This window comes from Streptopelia decaocto, assembly GCF_964273445.1.
Source record: "Streptopelia decaocto genome assembly, chromosome: 17".
Taxonomy (NCBI): Eukaryota; Metazoa; Chordata; class Aves; order Columbiformes; family Columbidae; genus Streptopelia; species Streptopelia decaocto.
This window is the reverse complement of record NC_138672.1, coordinates 9,537,423-9,558,870: the sequence shown is the minus strand read 5'-3', so window position 1 is coordinate 9,558,870 and position 21,448 is coordinate 9,537,423. Positions and strand designations below refer to the sequence as shown.

Genomic DNA, 21,448 nt, shown 5'->3' with positions numbered 1-21,448 from the left:
AATGGTCACCGAAGGACTCAAAACAGGTCACTTGTAGAGGAGGGGAGAGCCCAAAGAGAAGAGCTGAACTCCCAGATGACAAATCCCAGATGATAAATCATCCTGGAGAAATGCAGCTCAGCGTTTTCAAATACGCGTAAGTCAGGGACATTAAAGTATGTGGCTTCTTGCAATAAGATACAGTTCTCACTGACTCATTAGAACAAACATTCATCTTGATTAGCTCTCAAGATGTCCATGTGTTACCCAAGCAACCCATTAAGCTTTGAAGCAGAGAGAGAATGTTTTCTTTTTGCACGCTCAGAATGAAGCGGGTCTGTGGTCTCACTCACTGGACCATTTGGTGTTACTTTGGGGGTAAATTCACAACGCGTATTCTGGATCTTTGCTGAAAGAAAAGTTCTGCATCTGGGATTCGAACTCTGTTGTCAAAGAATATTAAAAACAGATCGTTTCCCAGCCCAGTAAGGAGCCCAGGCACTGGGGTCCCTATTCACCCTGTGATAATCCTTCTCTATAGGGACTTCTGATGAGAGAGGCCCTTGTAGCCCCATCCTACAAGCTGAGGAAACGTGTTTTGTCCTCACATGGACAGGGAGACACTGAAACCCTCGCAGTGTAGATCTAATCCACCCTGTGTGTCTTTCCATTGCACACGGGTTTCAAAATGATACAGTCTCGCTGAAATATTTCCTGACTGCCTGATACCTTTCTGCAGCAAGAGGAGGTATCTGCGAGCGATACGGAGCTGCTCTGGCAGGACAACACTGAAACCTTATCTCACACCAAAGGGCAGATAAAGGAGCCCTTTACCAAGCTGGCTTAGCAAAAGAGAGGCTCTGGGCTTCCTCCTGTCGCTGTCCTTGATGCTATCACAACCGCAGCAGGAAGACATGGCCACGTCCCTGACCTTGGGGCCCCGGTGGCACCCCAGACTGCCCTGCTGCAGAGCAGGGGAGTTTGTCTCCCGGCCCAGGGTTTGCCACCGGTGTGCAGGACACTGATGTGCACACTATTTAGTCTCTGCTCCCTGTCTCGCTCACTTTTCCCCACTCTCTTATCAGGCTTTCCCTGAACATTTTGTCGAGAGCAAGGGTGAGAGGGGAGGCTGAGCCCACGGGGCCGTTCAGACGGAGCACAGCAAGGGCTGGCGTGTCGCTCATCCCGCACGGCCCGCACCGCCCTGGCAGCAATGTGTTTCTCACGGGAAATCACACACAAGCTAAGCTTCCAAACTTCAGCCTTTAAGGTTCAAAACTCAATTTTTGACCTGAGAGACTTTGGTAACTTCAGAGCAACTTGTTTCCTAAACCCTGATTTCTCTAAAATCTGCAACGTTCTCTGCAAAATTCAGATAAAATTCCTTTTCATAGAAGATCTGCACCAGGAGAAGACAGATCTCTTTCCCGGCCAGGCTGCGGTTGCCTGCCAGACTTCCGAGGCTCTCCCTGCGCTGCGAGAAGCGCTAATGAAGAATGCAATCTCTGAACTTGATTAATTACGTCTGCAATGTGTGGGTATTCCCACAGCACCCTCAAAACTCCCGCTCCTGCCCGGCTGGACTCTGCCCAGAACCCTAAATTACACCCCTGTGACGCCTGCAGTTTTCATCATCATCCTCGCTCCAAGGATGGGTTGGAGGGTGGCCCTGCGCATCCATGTGCAGCATCTTTAGCAGCTGGAGAAATCGAGAGGTGGTTAAAGCATGAGGACGGCAACCTGGGTTCAGCAGAGGATGAACAGCAAAAGGTTTTGCTTCTCCTCCCCTGCCCCGCAAAGAGGTTCAGGTTTGAAATGGTTTCCTCTTACACTTCCAGGCTCAAGCGAGAAGCATGCAGCATAAAATCACTTATTACTGGAGAGAACGATGGGTGTCAGAAAACAGCCTTTTAAAATCCCGCCTGCCAAGGAAAACAAGTGGGGTCTTTCTTTAGCCATGCATTTATATAAATAAACACAGGAATATTTTGCAACTCCCAAGGGATTTGCCCAGTGTAATATTTTGCTGAATAAGGGTGGGAGTAATCCTGTGCTCCCCGTGAGCCTGCGCACAAGCGCTCGGCGCTGCCCGCACCGGGAGGACCCAGGCGTGTGTGGTATGAGCTGGAGACGTGGCTCTGCTCCAGGACAGCCCCAGGTGACATGTGTCCCCAGACCGACGCTGGGCACCCTGCTGGGACGGGAGGATCATCCTATGATCATTCTGTGAAAGCACGGGGCTGCCATGGGGCAGCAGCAGGCAGCAACAGCCTGGCAGCCATGGAGCCGCTCGCTTGGTCGCCTGAGAGAGAATCAAGAAATAATTACCAGCTCCACAGCCCTCACATTCCAAAATGTCTCCTTTCCTAGTACAAAGTCTGGAGCAAAGTTTCAAATTCCAATTAAAAAGTATACTATTCTTCCATGCAGAACCAATGTCACACATACACATGTATTTGATTTGAAATCAAAACCAGCTTTGCACCAGAATGGCCTTGAAAATTACAGAGCTGGGGCAGTTGTTTCCACACCTCCCAGCACTGAAGATCCCAGCTTTGCTGGGTCATGTCATGCAGGTTTAGTGGCCCAAACTGCCCGTACCTCACTCCTTCCCAACACAGGGATGGTGTGACAGGGGTGACAAGGCATCCAACAACCTGACTGACTGCTACCTTGCAACCCAAATTTCAGGGGGTCACAAATGCCAACATGGCACTCTCTTGAGAAGATGGCTGCCAGCCCTGCCATGCTTGCCATGGGCTGTGAGGGACACCCTGGTGCTGCGGGGGTTCCCAAGGGTCCCCCACCCACCCCCTCTGAGGGGGAATGAGGGGTGGCTGTGGAGGGCGATGCTGAAAAGTGCCCCATGTCAGTGAGGTGGGAAGACGGGGGCAGCAGCCATCTTATGTCTGTTGTGAGGTACAGGTGGGGAGCCCTCTCATTCCCCAAGTCCCTGGGGACACATGGCTGCCTCCCATCCATTTTGGCACCCCGTGGCCATCCCCAGGGGACACGGGGTGGGGGTGCCGCCCCATGGCCCCTCTCCCCCTCCGGGCGTGGGGCGGCCGTGTTTGTTCTCCTCGCGGCGCCTGTTATCAGCGCACAACACACACAGGAAGTCCTGTCTGGGATTGTCCATCCCCGGCCTGATTTATACAGGAAGAAAAGCATAAAAAGCCACCCTTCCACCTCAGCAGCCACCTCCTGCCTGTGCGCGGCCGGCAACCGGCCATGCCGAGGGTGCGAGGCGGACGCCCAGGCCTGCCGGAGCCGGGGCGGGCAGGCGGGGATGGCGCCGGGAGCCATCGGGGAGCATGGCGGCGGGGCTGCTCCTGGCACGGCGGGGGAGGCCGGGGCATCGCAGGTACTGTACGAGACGTGGCCATCGCCGCACAGGGGGTGAGGTGGATGGGATGGGGAGCTGGGGGCAGCAGGAGTGTGTCCGCTCCAGGCGAGACTCCACAGGGTTGGGGTGGGTTTTTGCCCCAGCTCAGGTGGAGACGATGGCGGGAGCCTCAGGGGCTGGTCAAACGCATCGCGCTGGCAAAGGGCCACAGAGCAAACGGGTTTTTAAAGCATCCTTCGGCTGGGGCTGTTGTCAGCCGCGCACGTGCTGAGCTGAGGAACGTCTCCAGCGCTGGTTTGCCCGGAGCGGAGCCCAACCTGCAGCACTATTGTTTTTAATTCACCCCACTCAGGCTGTTTTCCAGGAGCAGAGAACTCAGAGGGTCAATTTTACCCCACGTGCCTGTAGACGAAGGCTGCAAACCCTTGTACATACTTGCAAGATAGCTGGAAATTCTTAGCAAATCTCCTCTCTTTCCATAGCTCATTCTCTTTTTCCATCTTCCTGCTCTCTGAACACCTCTGATACAACCCCACATTGTTCATCCTCCCACCCATGCTCCCCCATCCCCTTTTCTCTCCCCTCTGTGCAGCACATGCCAGTGCCGCTCGCTCTCCGTGACGGGACCCCGAGCCAGGACACAGATCACAGAGTTTGGCCCCCGGGAGCGGGGGACACGGGGCTGCTGCAGGACAGTCCCTGCTCTCATACACCAAGCCAGGAACGTGCCGGTGTTTGCACGCCAGGAGCTCAGCAAAGCCTCTCAATTTTATAACCGTGGAGCTGGGCGATTAGTGTGCTGCTTGTTTTCAGCTACCTGCACACCTGTAGGTCGTATCATCCTAATGCAATTGCACAATGCAGGTGTTTTGGGATAAAAGGCTGGCTGTGCGTAGGAGCAGCTGCTGGGCTCTGCAGGAATATGGAGCAAGACTTGATAGAAACAACCCGGCATACTTTTTCCCAGGGTCTAACACTCATGGAACCAATTCACTGGGTAGAGAATCAAACATGAGAAGGAATATCAAGTGATAAAATTAATTTAAAAGTGGATTGGGAAGCTGTGCAAGGCAGAAGCCCCGACGTGGTGGCTGGACCCTGAGCCTCCTCGAAAATCCGCCTGTTCTCTGGGTAGCAGCCGCAAACACCGAGTCTGCTCTGGCATATTTGCAGTGTTGCTCCCTGTGATCCAGCATTCACTCTGCTGATTGAGTTAGTCCCCCCCTACACTGTTAAACTGCCAGCTCTGCACAAGTTTCCCCAGAGGTAAGGAAGAGAAATTGAATCCGGGCTGCAGACTCACTCGAGCCATTTCCCAGCCGCTCCCGCTGCAGACAGGGCCGGCTCTGGGGAGACAGATTTACAAACTGCAACAAATTAGAGTAAACGAAGCTGACTCGCAGACGCACCAGCAGCAGGAGGGCATGGCGAAACGCAAGGGAAGATCTAGCTTGAGGTTTCAGAGCACACAGAGAAAGAAAAGGGTCTCTGCAAACAGAAGAGGGTGATCAAAAATGGTTTTTCGCTCTCCATCCTCTCTCCCAAAGTGATGCTCCCGTAGCCTGGGAGTTCACTGCAGAGAGGAGCTCTGCTTGGTGCAAGTTTCTGGAGCTGAAGGGTGATAGCGGAGCATAATTAGAGCAAAAACCTGTCTTGGGCTAAATGCTCGTTCCTGAGCTGCTCGCTGGGATGGCTGTGGTGAAGGGTCCGAGCAGCTCACAGCTATTCCCATGTGGTCCTTGGGGAATGATTCACTGGGAAAATGCAGAGGGGAATGGCTGGGACCATTCCCTACTGACTAATGCTACTTTTTGCCAGGGAAATTTCACAGAAAGCCGCGAAATTCAGTTTATTCCTGAGTGACATGAATTATTTCCCAGTTTTCATGCAGCAGCCATTACTGCCTCCTCTAAATGTAAATAAGAACTCATCTGTGTGCATGTAAGAGAAAATAAACCTGGCTGTGGGGTGTCGCCCTGGTCATGCATTTGTTTCTCCACAGCTGCAGCTAGGCTGCTGCATGTCTCTATGGCTGCCTTAAGTTACAACATACCAGTCCTGAGACACTTAAAGCTTGTAAAGCTTTAGGGAAAAAATCACTTTGTGGGAATCAGATCTGGGTCATAATAGGCATAGCACTGCGCAACTGGTGACGACAGCCCGAGAGCTATGGGCCAAGTACTTTTCTTGGTTTAACCTTCTTTGATCCCACTGACATCAGTGGACTCCTCTAGATTTCCACTGAGATAACTGGTCTGCAGCTGATGCCACTGAGAACAATATGAGACATAACAGAATAGTGGGAGGCTGTTTTCCTTACAGAGCTCTGCAGAACGGGGGCTGCTCCTAAACTTAAGCGTAAAGTTTAAAAACAGCCTTATGAAAAGCCTGAGCAGAAGAATTTGTCCTAAAACAGGAAAAGCCATTCCTCCTCTTTTCAGGAGCATCAAAACCTCCTATTTCTTTAGCAAGCACTTCCAGTTCTGTGCGAGACCCCCGCGGGGGCCAGCGAGAGCCCATTGTACACAGCAGGTATGGGGTCAGCCTTGGCTTGTAGTCATTGAAAAGTTTTGCATCTGTATGTGTGTCACTCTTCTGACCGTCTCCCCATCCATCCATCTCCATCTGCCACTTCAGCACGTCTGGCCCCAGTTTGGGGAAGAATTTGTGTGCTCGGGCACATCCAATTTACTGCAAGGGGCTGTAAGAACTGGTCTCTGCGAGCGGGTTCCTTGTATGGGAACCTGGTCTCCTCTGTTAATTATTCCTTTTCCCTGCCTACAGAGCCACAGCGAAGTTGAGTTTTGGGCAGAAACATTAATTTCTTGGCTCAGAGACAAGCATTAATATTAGATGTCGTGGGAGTACACTTGTAGTGTGCGAGGGAGAAAGCTTTGGAGGAAACATGTAAAACACCGATCCAGGGAGGGCTTCAAATTCAGACAGACTTGTAGTCAGGAGCCAAAATCTCTTACTGGCTTTGTCAGAAGCTCATCACACCGATATTAACAGAGCCAAGAGATCTGTTCTTCCCCCACTCTGACCTGCTATCACCCCTCTTCTTTTAAGGGAACTTTGCCAGGCTGTGTGCTGGGGGATTTTCTCCCAGCATAATGAATATTAGCATATAAGACACTGAACACTCCCTAAGAGCGGAGGATTAAATGCTCTTTTAATGGACAATATGCAGTTCTTAAGCAGCTGACACGGGCACTTGTTTGAGTAAAGATTTGACTCAGTAAATGGAACTGAAAAGCAAACACTTTGCAATTAAAATAATTGCAGAATTTAAAAAGGCTGCAGTGCACTTGGGGAATAATTGTCTGGTGGCTGAGAAGGCTCTAACAGAGACCCTGAATGGTGACATGCTTGGTCATGCACTGGGTGTCATTGTCCCACAAGGAGCTGAGAGCTGAGTGCCACGAGGGACGTTGGGTGCCGACAAGTCCATCCCCATTCTCACCATCACCTGGGGACTCTTGCAAAGGATGCCTGGGCAGTTAGGAGCCTTAAATGAACGTGTGCATGTGCTGAAAATGGTTCAATATGGTGGTGGAGTACAGCAGATGGGATCAGAAATGAGCAGAAAGGGAACTTGGATACACTCTGGTGAGTGTCGGCAGGACCTCACCATGGTGGCACTGCAAGCTCGTGGGAGAAAGGATCAGGACCCATAGGATGCTCCTAAATCACGGCACAGGAGGGACGGGACAGGCCCCCCATGCCCTGCCAGCAGAGCAGGCTGGCGAGCCTGTGCAGTGTGAGCCCAGTGCCAGGCACAGGCACGCCGAGGTCACGGTCCTGCTTTCCTCCTTCACCCCATTCCACAAGGAGCACCCGGGGAACCCCACACTGGGTCAGTCATGGGCTGCACCGCTGATCTCTGCCTCCGTGACAATGAGTGTTACAGTGCTTTTCTTTTTTTCTGTTCTGACAGTAAGAAACCAAGATGGCCCCATAAGGAAAGGATCCTGGCGCAGGATAAATGATGGAGCACCACAGATAAGGTGAGTGTGTCGGCCATGAAATTAGATCCTGCGCTTTCACTATGGTCAAATGGAGAAGCTTTCCATTGGCTTCCAAATGCGTTTTGCAATTATGAGACAAGTTGAGTGTCAGGCTCTATTCATCTCCCCCGTACACCAGAAAAGACAATAACGCTCTCTACTTAACAGGATAATTACCGTCCCTTCAGTGCTCTTGGGAAAAGTTGGCTGTGCTCTGTGCTTATGAGATTAAGTGAGCTGAAATCATTCCCCAGAGGTAGGCTGGATCCAGGCCGGGCGAGCAAACCCGTTTGTGCTGTGTGAGATGCCGTGTAATGCGGAGCCGCGCTTCCACCAGCATCAGCTCTCCTTTCCCTCGCTGCTGGGAGGGATCCCATCTCCCGCACGCTCCATCTTCACCGGCACATGCCAGAACTGATTCCCCTCTGCTCTGCTCCCTTCCCCAGGGAGGATCTGCCCAAAATAGTTAATGCTCCTTTTACATAGGTCCAGCTGAGCGCCCCATGCCAGCACATCTATCACCCACCAGCCTCCCCGGAGCACACAGCACAACCCGAGGCAGCTCCAGTTTGATCAGCAGCCTGAGCGTATCCATGAGGAAATACAGGACCAGTGATCTCAATTGCTCGTTTGGAGCCATTATAGTTTAACTGGTAAATATTTCCTTCAAATGCCTACAGGCTTTCAAAAAAGTTGCAAAGCTTAATGGGAACAAATATTCCCAGGGGGTTGTATCCAGCCATTCACTTGCAGATCAGACCCCTGCTACCTTTAAGGCTGGTTCTGTTCATGGGCAGGTGCCTAAGTCATTTGAAAACCAATTAGCCTCTGTGCTCTAATTTCCCAGCGGAAAATGTAGACAAAACAAGTGGCAGTTTGGCACAAACCAAACTGCGGAATTTTCTTTGATTAATAACAGGGCATTTAACACGAGAAGCTTGCAGGCAGCAGGGGGATCGGATCAGCCCCATCTCTCCCTGGGCAGGTGCTGGGCAGCTGCGCCCTGGGTGGGTCTGTGCGTTGAATTTGGGCACGTCTCTGGGTCGATCCTCACGCTGCTCCATGCCTGGGGAAGTGTGCAAGGACACCTTTAAGCATCTTTTAGGGCTCACTGGCAAACAGCCTCCTTGTCTTGGCAGTTCATCGCCTGCTTCAGGAGGACTTTGCTGTTGTAATGAGCTCAGGGTGATTAACGGGGCATGGTGGGAGGCATGTGTTAGGTCTCTACCCTGGGAAAGATGATGTCTCTTCTTACAATGCATCCTTTTGAGGAGTGCAGAACCAGATACAGCATTTTTTAGCAAAGAGAAATAAATTTTCCCTGATCGTGCACTGGTGCTGAACCATTTCACCTGGGAGCCTGAACACCCCCAGGCAAGGGGCTACTCTGGGATCTTCCTCTCTTGCTCTTAATCCGCAGGCGAGCTGGTCTGGGGGGTCAGGGTCCTTGTGTCCTCATAGCATGGGGCACACAGGACCGAGCCTGCAGGTAAGCGTCCAGATCAATGCCAGGACAGCGATCCCCTGCACTTCCATCTCCATCAGGGTCAGCGCAGCAGCGACAAGATATGGGGCACAGCGCCAGCATGTCCCCCCACCCTGGGCTGGGCTTCTCTTGGGGGTCCTGTCCTGTCCCTGAGTGTCCCCCCGGGACCAGGCTTCTCCAGGGGGTCCCGCCCGGGCAGCCAGGGCACCTCGGCGGGGCCGCGGGGGCAGGTGGCTGCCGGCGGGGGCCGGCGGGGCGGGGGCAGGCGGAGGCTCCCCGGGCCCCGGCGCTTCCCCCCGGCCGGGAGGCTCCGCTTTCCTCCCCGCCGGGAGCTCATTGGGCCGGGGCGGAGGGACCGGCTCGGGCCGGGGGAGGAAATGCGCGGGGGGCCGCGGCGCGGCGGCGACTCCGCGGCTCCGGCACCGCCGTCGTCACCGGTGAGTCCCGGCGGGCACCGCCCGGGGGCTCGGCACGCCCGGGGGGGCCGCGGCCGCATCCTCCGGCGGGGAGGGACGGGGGGAGCGGGGGCGGCGTTTCACCCAGCGGGACTCGCTGCCGCAGCGGGGGCGCTCGGGGGGTCCCGGCGGGGCCGGAGCGGGGGGGTGCAGCCCGGGAGGTGCCTCCGGAGCGGCGGCGGTGACGGGGCTGCGGGCAGCGGCCGGGCCGGCGGGCAGGGCTCCGCCTGCCCCGGGAGGGGCAGCGCCCGGGGGAGCGGGGCTCTGCCTGATGCGGCGGGGGGAGCATCCCCGCATCCCTGCGCCGCGGTACCCGCGTCCCTGCGCCCTGATACCGGTGTCCCTGCAGCCTTCTCCGTGACACCCGCGTCCCTGCAGCCGTGCCGTGTTCCTGTGCCCTCCTGCACGGTCCCGTACCCCCGCAGCCTGCTCCGCGCTGTCCCACTCCCTGCGCCCAGCTCCATTGTGCCCACATCCCCAGCCCTGCTCCATCGCATCCCTGTGCCTGTGCTCCGCGGTGCCTGCATCCCAGCCTGTGTGGAGAGAACAGCTGGGGGTGTTTGAAAAGGAAAATCCATCTCTCTGCTGCTGACGCTGACTCTCTCCAGGAGCGCTTGGCTCTAAGGGCACAGGCCGGGTACAACGTGCAGTTGGGAGCAGCGGTTCCACCTGCAGAACCAGGCCAGGCTGTTTGGAAAAGTGCAGCCGTCGCGTTCCCGTGAGGGTAATTGCATCCTCTTGAGGGACTGGATTGTCTTGCACCACTTTGCAGACAGACCCCGGTTCCTACTGCTGCCAGCAGCTGCAGTTTTAGCCTTGGTTTCATGGGCAGAGGTGGCCAGAGCGCTGCTCACCCACACGGGAGGGGCTGGATTTTCCCGTGGGTTGCTGTGGTGGGTTAGGCAAGAGCAGACAGAATTACAGGAATGTGTCTGGAAGGTGGGAGGGGGACCCCCAGACTCGCAGGAGCACATGGGCTGCGAGGAGACTTTGCTGCCCCTGAAACAGCAGAAGCTCAGATACACCCACATTGTTTCGCTTGCAAGACCATGCGGTTTCGCCTCTTTATTTGAGAGACTAGAAAGGCAGTGACAAAAACCCCTGTTTTTTTCCTTAATTATGGAAACATTTTCCTTATGTGCTTTAAAAGATGAGTATTAGACTAGATAATGAACACAGGTTGGAGGATCTGCAGCGGTTTTAAAGAGGCCGATTTTCATAAGTTCATAAAAAAAGACAAGTGTAGACTGTCATATTTTCCACTTTTGAAACTTTTCCTGGTATGAAGCAACCACAATTGCCTGACCCAGAGGGATACTCTGACCACTTGAGGTAGGGCAATGCTGCTCCATTTCAAAGTGAAAAAACAAACCGTCTATATTTTAAGCTCGTGCCCTGCGTTTCTTGCCTTCCCCGCAGGGAAAGCTCCCACAGCGGTCACGGGAATCCTGTGGGAGGATGGAGACGGTTGGCAGAGTTTGACTTACAGGCTTCTGCAGAAGCACTGAGACTGTGATTGGAAGGAAAATATGTGCTCCAGTATAGCTCTGGGAAAAGCCACTGGCTGAGCAGTGCGGAGTTTGTACGTCTCTGTATGCTGGTGTCCCTCGATGTCTCCAAAAAGACTGGGGAGAAAGAAGATTTCTTTACTATTTTTTAAAACTTTCCTGCAGGTCAACCCAGATTTGATTTTCTCATGGTGGAGATACCACATATTAACCATTAAAAGATGAAATTTATTGCTATGTTTGGAGGAGAACAGAGGACTACAGGCTTTATATCACTAAAAGTCCTCCTTACATCCTCAAAACTGGGCCTGTACAGAGGTTAAGATGGGCCCAGGCGTCTGCTCAGCCAAGCAGAGCTGTGTGCCCTGCTCGTGGGCTGAGACATGGGAAGGGGCTGCTCAGCACTACTGCTGCATGGGAACACGCACAAAACATTTATATATTATGGGGCAGGAAGGCAATGAGCTGGTTTCTCTCCAGATGCAGGTTTGCATCTCTCTGTGCTTCAGTTTCTTCACCTGCACAAAGGAAAAGTTGATATTGAGCACCTTGGCGAAGGGCTTTGAGACCTGCAGGCTCTACAGGTTTGTGATGGTTATGCTGGTTATTCCCAACAGCTTGGCTCAGAGTTAGCAATTGTCCTGAAGGAGTTTGGGATGAACCTGCAATCCCCAATCCCACATCACCTGGGGATTTTAGAAGGTTTATTTCCAGCTCACGAGATGTGCAGTTTCAGAAGGATGTTTCATTTTGTGTTGCCTCCCCATAAAGCCTCTCCTTTCTCGAGGTTTAACCAGAAAGACTGATTCTTTCTTTAACTGGCTTATATTTAAGGTGGGTTTCTTTATTTCCTCCTCCTTTAACTGCTGCCATCCGGAGGCCAACTGGTTTGTTTAAATTAGATATTGTTTAAATTAGATATTGCTATTGACCTTCTTCAGCCTTGTTTCGTATTTGTCCTCTGCTAGAAAATCAAATCCTCTTTATTTGCGACTCTGTTAGTACTGACTCTGCAGACAGTACATATGGTCCTTACAGCACTTTTCTCTGGCAAGAGCTTGTATTTTAAAGAGAATAAGATCAGATTTCAGTGTGTTATGTGGTGGGAAAACGCAGCTTTACAATGCTGTATAGATTAAGAAATTACGGGCCATTGTTTTGCCTGGAATTGGCATGTTCCATGTGACACAGGTCCCTTCCCTGCCACTCGACAAGCGACTGTGTGGCCCCCGGCACTGCAAGAGCATCTCCTGTGTCCTCTCGGGTTAAATCACTGCCACACCATTGAAATGAGTGGGGCAAAGTGGGTTTGTGCCTGGAGGAGCACTCACCTTGCAAGGGGTTCACAGGTCCCTCATGTCCCCCCTACCCCTGTGCTTTGATCTGTACACACCCGGCACTGTCCCTCTGATCCCGGGAGCAGGGGCTGGCACTGTCCCCACGGCCCCATCAGATGCCACCAGCTGGGGACAGATGCTCCATGTTCACACCGCTCTTCTCTCAGTTGCAGGGTTCCTCGCTGAAGGACAAGACATGCGGTAGGAGCCAGTGCTTCCCACCCGAGAGCGAGACTGTCGTGCCGTGCAGCCCAGGGCACCGCGGGAGGGACAGGACATGCGTCACATCGGCCGCCTCCTCTTGGGACTCCTCTTCATCCTCAGCGTGGCCAGCACAGACGGCTTTGCCCGGGCAGGGTAAGCACTGGTTTTGTCTCCATCTCCTGGGTGTATGCTGTCACATGTCACGGCGAGGTGCATCCTTTCCAGGTGATGGAGAGCCCTGCTCGGCCGCTGGCTGCACGGGCAGCTCGCCGGGGTGGCGAGGAGCTGGGAAAAGGCTTTGCAGAGTCCTCCTGGGACAGCCGGGGCTCGGCAGCCCTTCACTGCTCTTTATTTGTTTTGTCACTAAAAAAAAACCCTCTCAGAGGAAACACCCCAGCTTCATTTAGCTTCATGCAGGGGACACAAAGACACTCTGGGCTTTTTGTCCTGTGGTGGGATGCTGTGGTGGCCGCGGTCCATGGTCCCGCAAGCCCAGGAGTAGCAGCTTCAGCGATTCCCCTTCCCTTTGTGGGAAATGTGTCCAACACGGTGTCCTGGATCCCAGCACAGCCTGGGAAACACAGCTCAGCCCCCACTGGGTCAGAGAAAGCCCAGAGCTCGGTGCCCCAGTTTCTTCCCCAGCCAAAAGGAGCTCGAGCTCAACACCCGCCCCCCACATACAGCTCACAATTTCTGCAAAGTTTGTTTTTACATTGAAATACTCTCCTCTAGCATTAGATCTTTTGCATTCTGGTCGTGACTAAAACCACGAGCTGAATTCCTCGCTTGCATGCACAGGCTCTAGCTATAGCTTTATTCTAAATTTTGCAAAGCAAACAATTGCCATTTAAAATTGCATCTTCTATAGCATTAATCAGTGAAGCTGTGAGGAGTTTTCTGGAGTTAATGGAGGCCAGCTGATCTCAGTGCTAATTCCCAGGCTTTTTATTCTAGTTTCTAATTGGGCTGGGAGGCTGAGACAAGTAGATGAGTTCCTCCGTGGGGCTGACCTGCTCAGGCTGGAAAATGTTGAAACAAATAAGAGTTTTTAACCAAGACCACTTCATCTGTTAACCTTGGGAAAGTTTTTTACTGCATCACAGTTAGCTTAGAAAGCCTGGAGATTGACTTTCCTCTGGCCTATACCTTTTTTGAGGTAAGCCTGACCCTTCCTGTGAAATAATTAAGTTCTTGGTGACCACAGGGGCATCTATTTCAGGAATGCGAAAGTCTCAGAAAAGAAAAATCCACCTAGAAAGTGAGTAATTTTAGGTGAAGGGAGATGGCAAAGGGAAGGAGAACTGCTTTGAGAAAATCCTCCCTAAATCTGGGCCCCAACCGCTCTCCCGGGACAGAGGGACTGTGCCGGGGTGAGTGTACGAGGAGGTGTCAGCGCCTTCGTGCAGGGGCTGCGAGGAAGAGCCTGTGCAGCCCGCAGAGCTCCAGCTTTGTGGTGCTGCCCTAAACCAGCATGAAGTAACCTCCTGGGTCACTCGGGCAATTAGCCGCTGCTGTTTAATGGGCCTTTTGTAGAGAGGGACTGTCAGGCCACGTCCTGGGGAGGTTTAAATCAGCGGAGCCCCCTTGCCCCGAAGGGAGAAGGGTCGGGTTGGGGTTTAGCCGCTGTCTGACCTGCTCCCCTCTCCGCAGCCGCAGAGTCTGTGCAGCGGCCCCACAGAGCCGGTCGGTCGCCTACACCGAGTCCCACGTCCAGCCCGTCTACCAGCCCTACCTCACCACGTGCCAGGGCCACCGCCTCTGCAGCACCTACAGGTGAGGGCAGTGCCACCGTCCTGGTCCCCAAGAGGGGCCCGGATCTGTCCCAGCCAGGTAGCGACCTGTGGGACTCCTGCCTCGATCCGTGGGGAAGGAGCTCCCGGGTGTGACCTGTGGCACGGGAGCGGGATGGGGGGCTTGGGGCGGATTCTCAGCCCCCTCTTTGCGTTGCAGGACCATCTACAGGGTTGCGTACCGGCAGGCGTACAGGCAGGTGGCGCAGCCCGTGGCCCCGTGCTGTCCCGGCTGGAGCAGAGCGAACAGCCACGCTCTCGGCTGTGACAGAGGTGAGGGGCTGCAGTGCCACCCTCCCCAGCGCTCGTCCTTCCCCAGCTCCCGTGGGATGGGTAGCTCATGTCCCTGAATGAGCTCATGTTCCCTGGCAGCCAGCTCGCTCATTTAGTGGCATTCTGTGCATCAGGAAGATTCTCCCTGTAGAAAAGCATTTAAATTTTTGGCATCACAACCAAATGTGGTTCAATTTCTGATTAATTCCCAACCTTTCAGGCCTTTTTCCTTTGGGATCGCTTATTAACTTTATAGTTACCAGAGGATAAATAAAACAACTAAGTCCTTTCCATATAAATCAGTGGTAATGTATGAGAAATGCGTTCAGGAGGCAATTGTGATGTGCAGCACAAAACAAATGCAATACATCAGCAGCTAGTCTGTCCCCAGATGAGCTCAGAGTGCGGTACCAGGGGCTGCCCGGGGCCTTCTGCTGCCTGTCAGAGGCTGCAAAACGAAGGTCCTGTTCATCCCACCCATCCTGTGCCCCATGCACAGCTCAGCCCCGTTGCTCTGGGGCTGGAACAGAAGAGCATCCCGGCCCCGGGCTGATGCTGGTGTGTGTTTTGCTGTGTGTGTGTTGTGCTCCATGTGTGTGCACGCATCCACGGTGGCAGGGGAGGGAGCTCAGGACCCCCAGAGCTGCTCGGTGATGCTGTGCTCGTGTTTTGTCTCGCAGCTCTCTGCTGGGTGCCGTGCCAGAATGGTGGGACCTGCACCTTCCCCGGCAGATGTGCCTGCCCGCCCGGCTGGATGGGGCAAGCCTGCCAGACAGGTACTGACCGTGCTGCTCCCCTCCCGGCTCCCTGCGTTGGGCTTGCTGCTCGGGAGATCTTCTCTGGGGAGCAGCAGAGCTGCCATGGGGCTGAGTGTCCTCTGCCCACAGACTTGGCAGGGCACAGGGACCAGCACTGTGGCTCCTCAGCAAGCCTGGTGTGACCCCTCCACACACACACACGCGTTGCTCCAGGGCAGCGATACCTGATGGTCAGGCCAGGAAAGGATGGGAAGTTTGGCTCACAGGGGGTTCTGAGCCCCCTTTGCCTGTGTCAGGGCTCCCAGCCCTCACACGCAGCTCTGGCATCTGCGGTTTCTCTCCGCTGCTGCTCTGCACAGGGTCAGCGTGAGCAGAGGGTGTTCTGTGCCGTGACTGTGCAGCCAGCAAAGGGCCTTGTGCAGAGCAGCCGTGGGCTTGGCCAGAGGTTGTATATTTGTAATGACCCATCTCCCAGGCTTTGTAAACTCTTGCTGTAAACTAAGATGCCCATTTGCTGCAGAGACTAAATCTGCAAAGCAAAAATATCTGGGGGTGGAGAGGAAGCTGGGCGATTTCCAAGCACTGAGCTCCTCTCTGGTGTGGGAGCAGCCCCGATGCTCCTCCACAGAGCAATCAGGCAGTGTGGTGCGTGTCAGCGTGGGGCAAACCCCTGCCACGGCGTTCCCGAGCGTGTGGCATTGACCCACGCTGGGCCAGGCAGCGCTGAGCCCATTGCTGACAGCTCTGGCTCCAGCACAGGGGGGAGGAAGGATTTTCCCACTGCCTAAAACAGATTCGCCCAGGCGTGGGAAGCGGTTCAGCTCATTTTGCTTTGTGGGAACAGCTTTAATAACTCCCCCGTGTGAGGAGAGGTTACTGGGTTTTGTACACACTTGAAAGGCTAATAGCTCCTCGCCATGGCTGGCTGGAACCAAAACCCCGGCTGTGAATCCAGGATGAGAGCTGAGCTCTGCCTGGCCAGAGCTGGGACATTCTGACCACAGCTTTTGTTTCTGGCTCTTTTGTGGGGGGAACGGGTGGAGGGGAGGAGTGCAGCTCCCCCCTGGGGTGAGGTCAGGTTGACTCCAGCTATGCCCCTCGCCCCCATGAGCATCTCCTCACCACCCTGTCCTCACTGTGCTTTCAGACGTGGATGAATGTGCCAGCCAGGGCCACGGCTGCGGGCAGCTCTGCATCAACACGGCCGGCAGCTACCACTGCGCCTGCTGGGACGGCTTCAGCCTCGCTGCCGATGACAAGGTGTGCCAGCCCCTGGTGCCAGCCCCCGAGCCAGAAACCTTCAGCCAAGCAGGTAACCTGGCCCCTGTTGCAGGACAGCTCTGGCTGTTCAGGAACTGCCATGAAAACTGGGATTTATGTGCAGCATCACAGGGTGGCTGGAGCAGGAGTGGGAAGGGGCAGGCGAGGGAACAACAACCAGAACCCTTACTTTTATTTCCAGTGACCAAGGAGTCCCTCTACCACCCAAACTACCTCCTCTCACACAAATCCAGCCACTGCTCCATCTGCAAGGGCAACAGAGCCCATCCCCAGCATGCAGTGGCTGAGATGCAGCTGTTCTCTCCATCATTGTCATCATCCTCCCGCAGGGCAAGCCTGGAGCCACGAAGAGCAGCGGGCGCCGCTGGTGACGGCCCATTATTACTTTTGGTACGCGCTGTGACACTTCAAACTCGTACCGTGAGTAATAATGCGCTGTGGCCAGCACGGGCATCATGCAGTAAACACCTGGGAGAGCAGAGCACCTTCTGCACATACCTCACAACCCATCTGCCTTTATCCAGGGCCTTCAGCAGGAACGAGCCTTTGTGCCTACCGTGGGACAGCGCGGAGTCGAGTGCTAACTAATGCAACAACACAGGCATGAAAGGCCAGGCTTTCCCATACATCTTGTCCTTTAAGCATCACCCCACTGCCTGAAGAATTCCCCCGCTTTGTTGCAGCTACTCCAGCAGCAAGGAGGGGCTTGTGCACATTAGCAGCAGGACAAGATTCCAGCATTTGCAGCAGATGTTCGATCCAATTGATGCTCTGGGAGCTGGTCCCAGTGGGGCAGACCCCAGGAGCTCACTTTTCACTGCACCTCGGGCAATGAGCTTTGACTAACTGACCTTTTCTCTGTCACTTTTCAGGTCCCCCTAGTGAAATGAAGGAAGAAATGAATGAGCTGAAGAGCAGAGTGGAAGCTCTGGAGCAGGTGAGCTTTCAGCACACACCCTGCCTGGCTGTGGCTCAGGGCTGTGCTCAGCTCCCACCCCATCTCTGCACAACCGGGGTTTCACTGCACCCTGGCTTGATTTTTTAACGTCCTGCTGGCCTCATGCCGCAGCGATCCCAGCTGCGCTCCACGCTGCCGGCAGTGCCCACGCAGCAGCTCATCCACCCCCCCCAGCCCTTTGAACGCAACCAAAGCCCCGTGTGCTGCGTCCCGCCGGGTGGTCCTCGTGGCTTTGGGGACATGCTGACGGCTCCACATCTCCCTGCAGAAACTCCAGTTGGTGCTGGCCCCCTTCCACAACCTCATGCCGTCTGCGCCGGAGGATGTCGGTGCAGACCCCATCAGCCGCTTGTCCCACTCCCTCCAGCAACTGGACAGAATCGACTCCCTGAGCGAGCAGATCTCCTTCCTTGAGGAGCGCCTGGAGACGTGTAAGTGCCTGGAAAAAACGGGGTGGAAGTATTTCCCTCCACCCACACTGCCCACAGCGAGCAGATGCGGGCCAGCGAGATCAGTAACACATATGCCACTATTAATCTATATCTCCCTCAAGTTTAGCAGCCTGTAATTAATAAAAGATGAACACAAACAGTGCATTAGCTTAATTTCAAAGCTGTTTGTATGGCTGCACCAACTGGCTGCCCTTGTAGCAGGCAAAAATTGTAAGATGGGCATGTGGAAATGTGGCTCTGCGGCAGAAGCAGAGGGAGCCCACTGTGAGCTGTGGGTCCTGTCTCACAATCGGCACCCTTGCCGGCTCTGTTCCCTTCCTGTGCCATTATAACCTAGTCCTTAGAAAATAAACCACAACTCTTAGGAAATTAACAGTCCAAAAAGTCAATCAGGAAAGTTTAGGGAGCGTGGAGAAGTTGGCAGATTTACGAGCCTGGGAAGTTTTAGTCGTTTCTTTTTGAAGTCTACAGAGTGGTCCTTTGCCAAGCAGTGGACCAGAGAGGGTCTCCTAAGTAGCCAACTCTGAAGAAGTGACACCGGTGAGAGCTGTCATGTGCAAAATGGCTGAGGGGGGTCCTGCCTGGTGGGCTCCCCCAGCACCGCAGAGCGGGGTAGCATCTCCCCAGGTCCCAGCGGTGTGTGCGATGCTCTCCCTGGAGCAGCTTGACCCAGACCAGAGCACAAACCATATGAAACCTTATGTTGATAGGCAGCTCATTTTTCCATTAAATAATTCCAGCTAAACATGCCCAGAAACTGGTGCTCAGGGCAGAGGGGTGAGAGGGCTTGGAAAGACTAAGGGGAAACTGGTTCAGGGCATTTCCAGTCCCAGTTCACTGCTTGAAGTAATGGCTTAGATAGAAAAGACTTCAAAGAATTTGTTTGAAGCCTAAGTAGCTGCAAATAGACACTTAAAAACATCTCAGAAAGGGGTAATTATCAGAACTACTGAGTGTTCCAGCAGACTGAGTTTCCTAGTATTGCCCTGGACATATTATTAGTGACAGCACCGAGGAATGTGAGCAGTGTCACAAGGTAACATGGATTTATTCCAAGGGGTGACTCCAAAGTCCTGAAATTAATTCTGTCAAGCCTTTGCCGGCAAGCAAGACTTGTTTTCGTCCCTGTCATGGTCTTGAAAGTCCCCAGAGGACACAAGACTGTCCTTTCATACTCCAGAAAGCACCGGGGCTTGCAGGGCATCCCAGGGAGAGTGACGCTGCCACCCATTTGCTGTGCTTTGCAGAGCATTTCACAACTGAATGCTAAGATACAACTGCACCCTCCACTTATCTGCCCAGCAGGGATGTGTGTGAGGACTAAAAATCATTTTTTGTTGTTAAACCACACACAGTCCCTTTCCCAGCCAATGGAGCTGTCTGGGGACTTTGGTGACCAGCAGCACCTGCTTGTGATTTCTGTTTCTGCGGTGGGGACAGGCTGGTCCCCTCCCCAAGTCCCAGGGCAGCCAGTGTTATTGTCACCAACTTTCCCACCCCCTTGGGACACTTCGCACAGGACTTCCCGCACCCAGGCGAGGACTGTGACACGCCAGGGACAAGAGTGACGCTCTCAAATGTGGCAGGACAGAGCCAGCCTGGGGGGGTTTGGCACAGGGGAAGCAGCAACTGTGGGTGACATTCACAGAGGTTGAGGCCAATCTCATCCTTCTGGGGCAGAGAGACACACCAAACCCAAGCCAACAACGTTGCTGGAATTCTTCTCTTCTTTCCATCTTCCCAGGTTCCTGCAAAAATGAACTCTGAGTGCCCGAGGAACGGGAGCAAGCAGAGTGCAGCCGCAGCTCTTATCTCACTCTCCAGCCAGTGAGGATGAAGCCACATCATCTACAGAAAGGCACAGGGTAGCAGGAGAATGCTAGTTTCCCATCAGCATCTCCTTCATTTTCTCTTCGAACTCACCTTATCCAACGTCACGCAGTTATTTCCAAACTGGATTCCGAGCCCTCAGCATCTCAACCCCTTCCTGCTCAAGCAGCAGAAAATAAATGCCTTACCTCTTGCCGTTTGTGCCTGTCGGGCTGTGCCAGGGGCCGCATGGTGCTCAGCTTCGCCTGGCTTTTCCTTAGCATTACCCTGGGACATCACCTCCCAGAGGAGCACAGACCCAGCCCAGGCAGGACAGCTGCACCCTGCCATGCTTCTGCAAAAAAAGGTGGGGCCAAGTCCTGGTTTTGGAAGATTATGACCACAAAGGGCTTATGGCAGCCCCAAGCCAGGCATCGCAGCAGGGCATGGGTGCAGCTGGTCCCTGCAAAGGTACCGCACTGGCCGGGTACCATCCCCGTAGCTTCTAGTCTGCTCCCTGGGACCAGCCTTCCTCCATGAGCACTGGAGGTGAGCTGGTGCTTCATTGCTCCTTAGCACGGCACCTACAGCAGCTTGCTCTGAAATTACCTGCTCTGCACCATCCCTGGGCCATAACAACGATGAAGATTTTACACGGGTCCAAAGGTGCAGAGAGGCTGTTTTTTACTTGCTTTAACAGAAAACATTTCCCTGTGACTCTCCCGTCAACAGCATAGAGCAGACAGGGACAAACCAGTGCCACCCAGTAGTGCCAACAGGGTGAGGTCAAGGAGGGAGGGACAGTCCTCAGCACACCTGGGCTGGGACACCCCCCCGATTACCTGGCACGGGCACGGCTGTGGGGGTGGCCGGTCTCCCCTGGGCTCAGCAGCCGCAGCACACGTGCCTGCAGCACCCCGGCTCTGTTTGCTCAAGGCCAAGGACACCGGTCCAGCAGAGCAGACGTGACTGACCTGGTACAGCGCTTTCCTGCTTGCCTGGAGCGGAGCTGCATGGGCAAGGGGGTGCTGCGGGGGTTGTACCAAATAAAGCCTCCTGTGGCACACACCGAGGCTCTGGGGTCGTTCCTGGCTGGGAAGGTGCTTTGACATGGTTCCCATCCACACAGGCACCACCCTCCTTTTCCCCTGCCACAGGTCCCTGCAGGTGTGGGTCCTCCTGTGGCTCCCTGTGAGCATGGGGTGCAGCTGCACGGCCCTTCTGCCTGCGTGACACAGGGAGGGGACAAAGACCTGCCACCCCCTTCAGTCACCAAACCCCTCTACAAGAGCTGGGGGGTCAGCACCCTCCTCCTCACAGCACCCCTCCTCCCCCAGCTCCCACACAAGACCAGGACTCTCCTTTACTTAAATAACCAAAGGTGTACTTATTTTCTTTTTTTTTTTTTGCACATAACACGATTCTCGACCCAATTAAAAGCGAGCAGCAGATAAGAGCACACGGAGGCACCGCTCCCTCCTCCAAGGGAAGGATGCTGCAGGTGTCACTCCATGGATGTGGTTATGCCCTCCAGGAGTCCTCCTGGGTTTAACCTCCATGTCCTTTATCTGCTGCTCTTACAAAGTGCTGGTCCAGTTTCCACCCTCCTCCTCCCGACCCATCCCGCGGTGGGTCTGACCCCTGAGTCTGTACTGTAAGGCCCCTCTGATACAGCCCCTGCCAGCAGCAGCTCAGCCCGAGGGCTCTGTCCCTCAGGGACCACTGGCTGTACTGGAACCCCCCACCTTTCCCAGCTGAGGCTTTCACCCCAAAATGCCACACAAGCACGATTCCACTAACACAGC

At 54.3% G+C, this 21,448-nt stretch overlaps 1 protein-coding gene across 5 annotated transcripts; it reads left to right on the top strand.

Moving 5' to 3' along the window:
* Positions 1 to 3,173: 3,173 nt before the first annotated feature.
* On the top strand, positions 3,174 to 20,867 carry EGFL7 (EGF like domain multiple 7; the record flags this gene model as incomplete). 5 transcript variants are annotated; one of them, XM_082067783.1, is made up of 10 exons in its annotated part: positions 3,176 to 3,343; positions 7,263 to 7,332; positions 12,286 to 12,475; positions 13,973 to 14,095; positions 14,273 to 14,385; positions 15,066 to 15,161; positions 16,291 to 16,455; positions 17,297 to 17,361; positions 17,651 to 17,813; positions 19,579 to 20,867. In XM_082067783.1, exons 3-10 carry the CDS (start codon positions 12,396 to 12,398, stop codon positions 19,599 to 19,601), a joined length of 828 nt encoding a protein of 275 aa, XP_081923909.1. In that variant the 5' UTR covers positions 3,176 to 3,343; positions 7,263 to 7,332; positions 12,286 to 12,395. The 5 variants fall into 5 exon arrangements, with proteins under 5 accessions (XP_081923906.1, XP_081923905.1, XP_081923908.1 ...); XM_082067782.1 differs by having other exon boundaries at positions 3,175 to 3,343; positions 17,651 to 20,867; XM_082067780.1 differs by lacking the exons at positions 17,297 to 17,361; positions 17,651 to 17,813; positions 19,579 to 20,867 and adding an exon at positions 7,819 to 7,985 and having other exon boundaries at positions 3,174 to 3,343; positions 16,291 to 17,012.
* Positions 20,868 to 21,448: the final 581 nt, after the last annotated feature.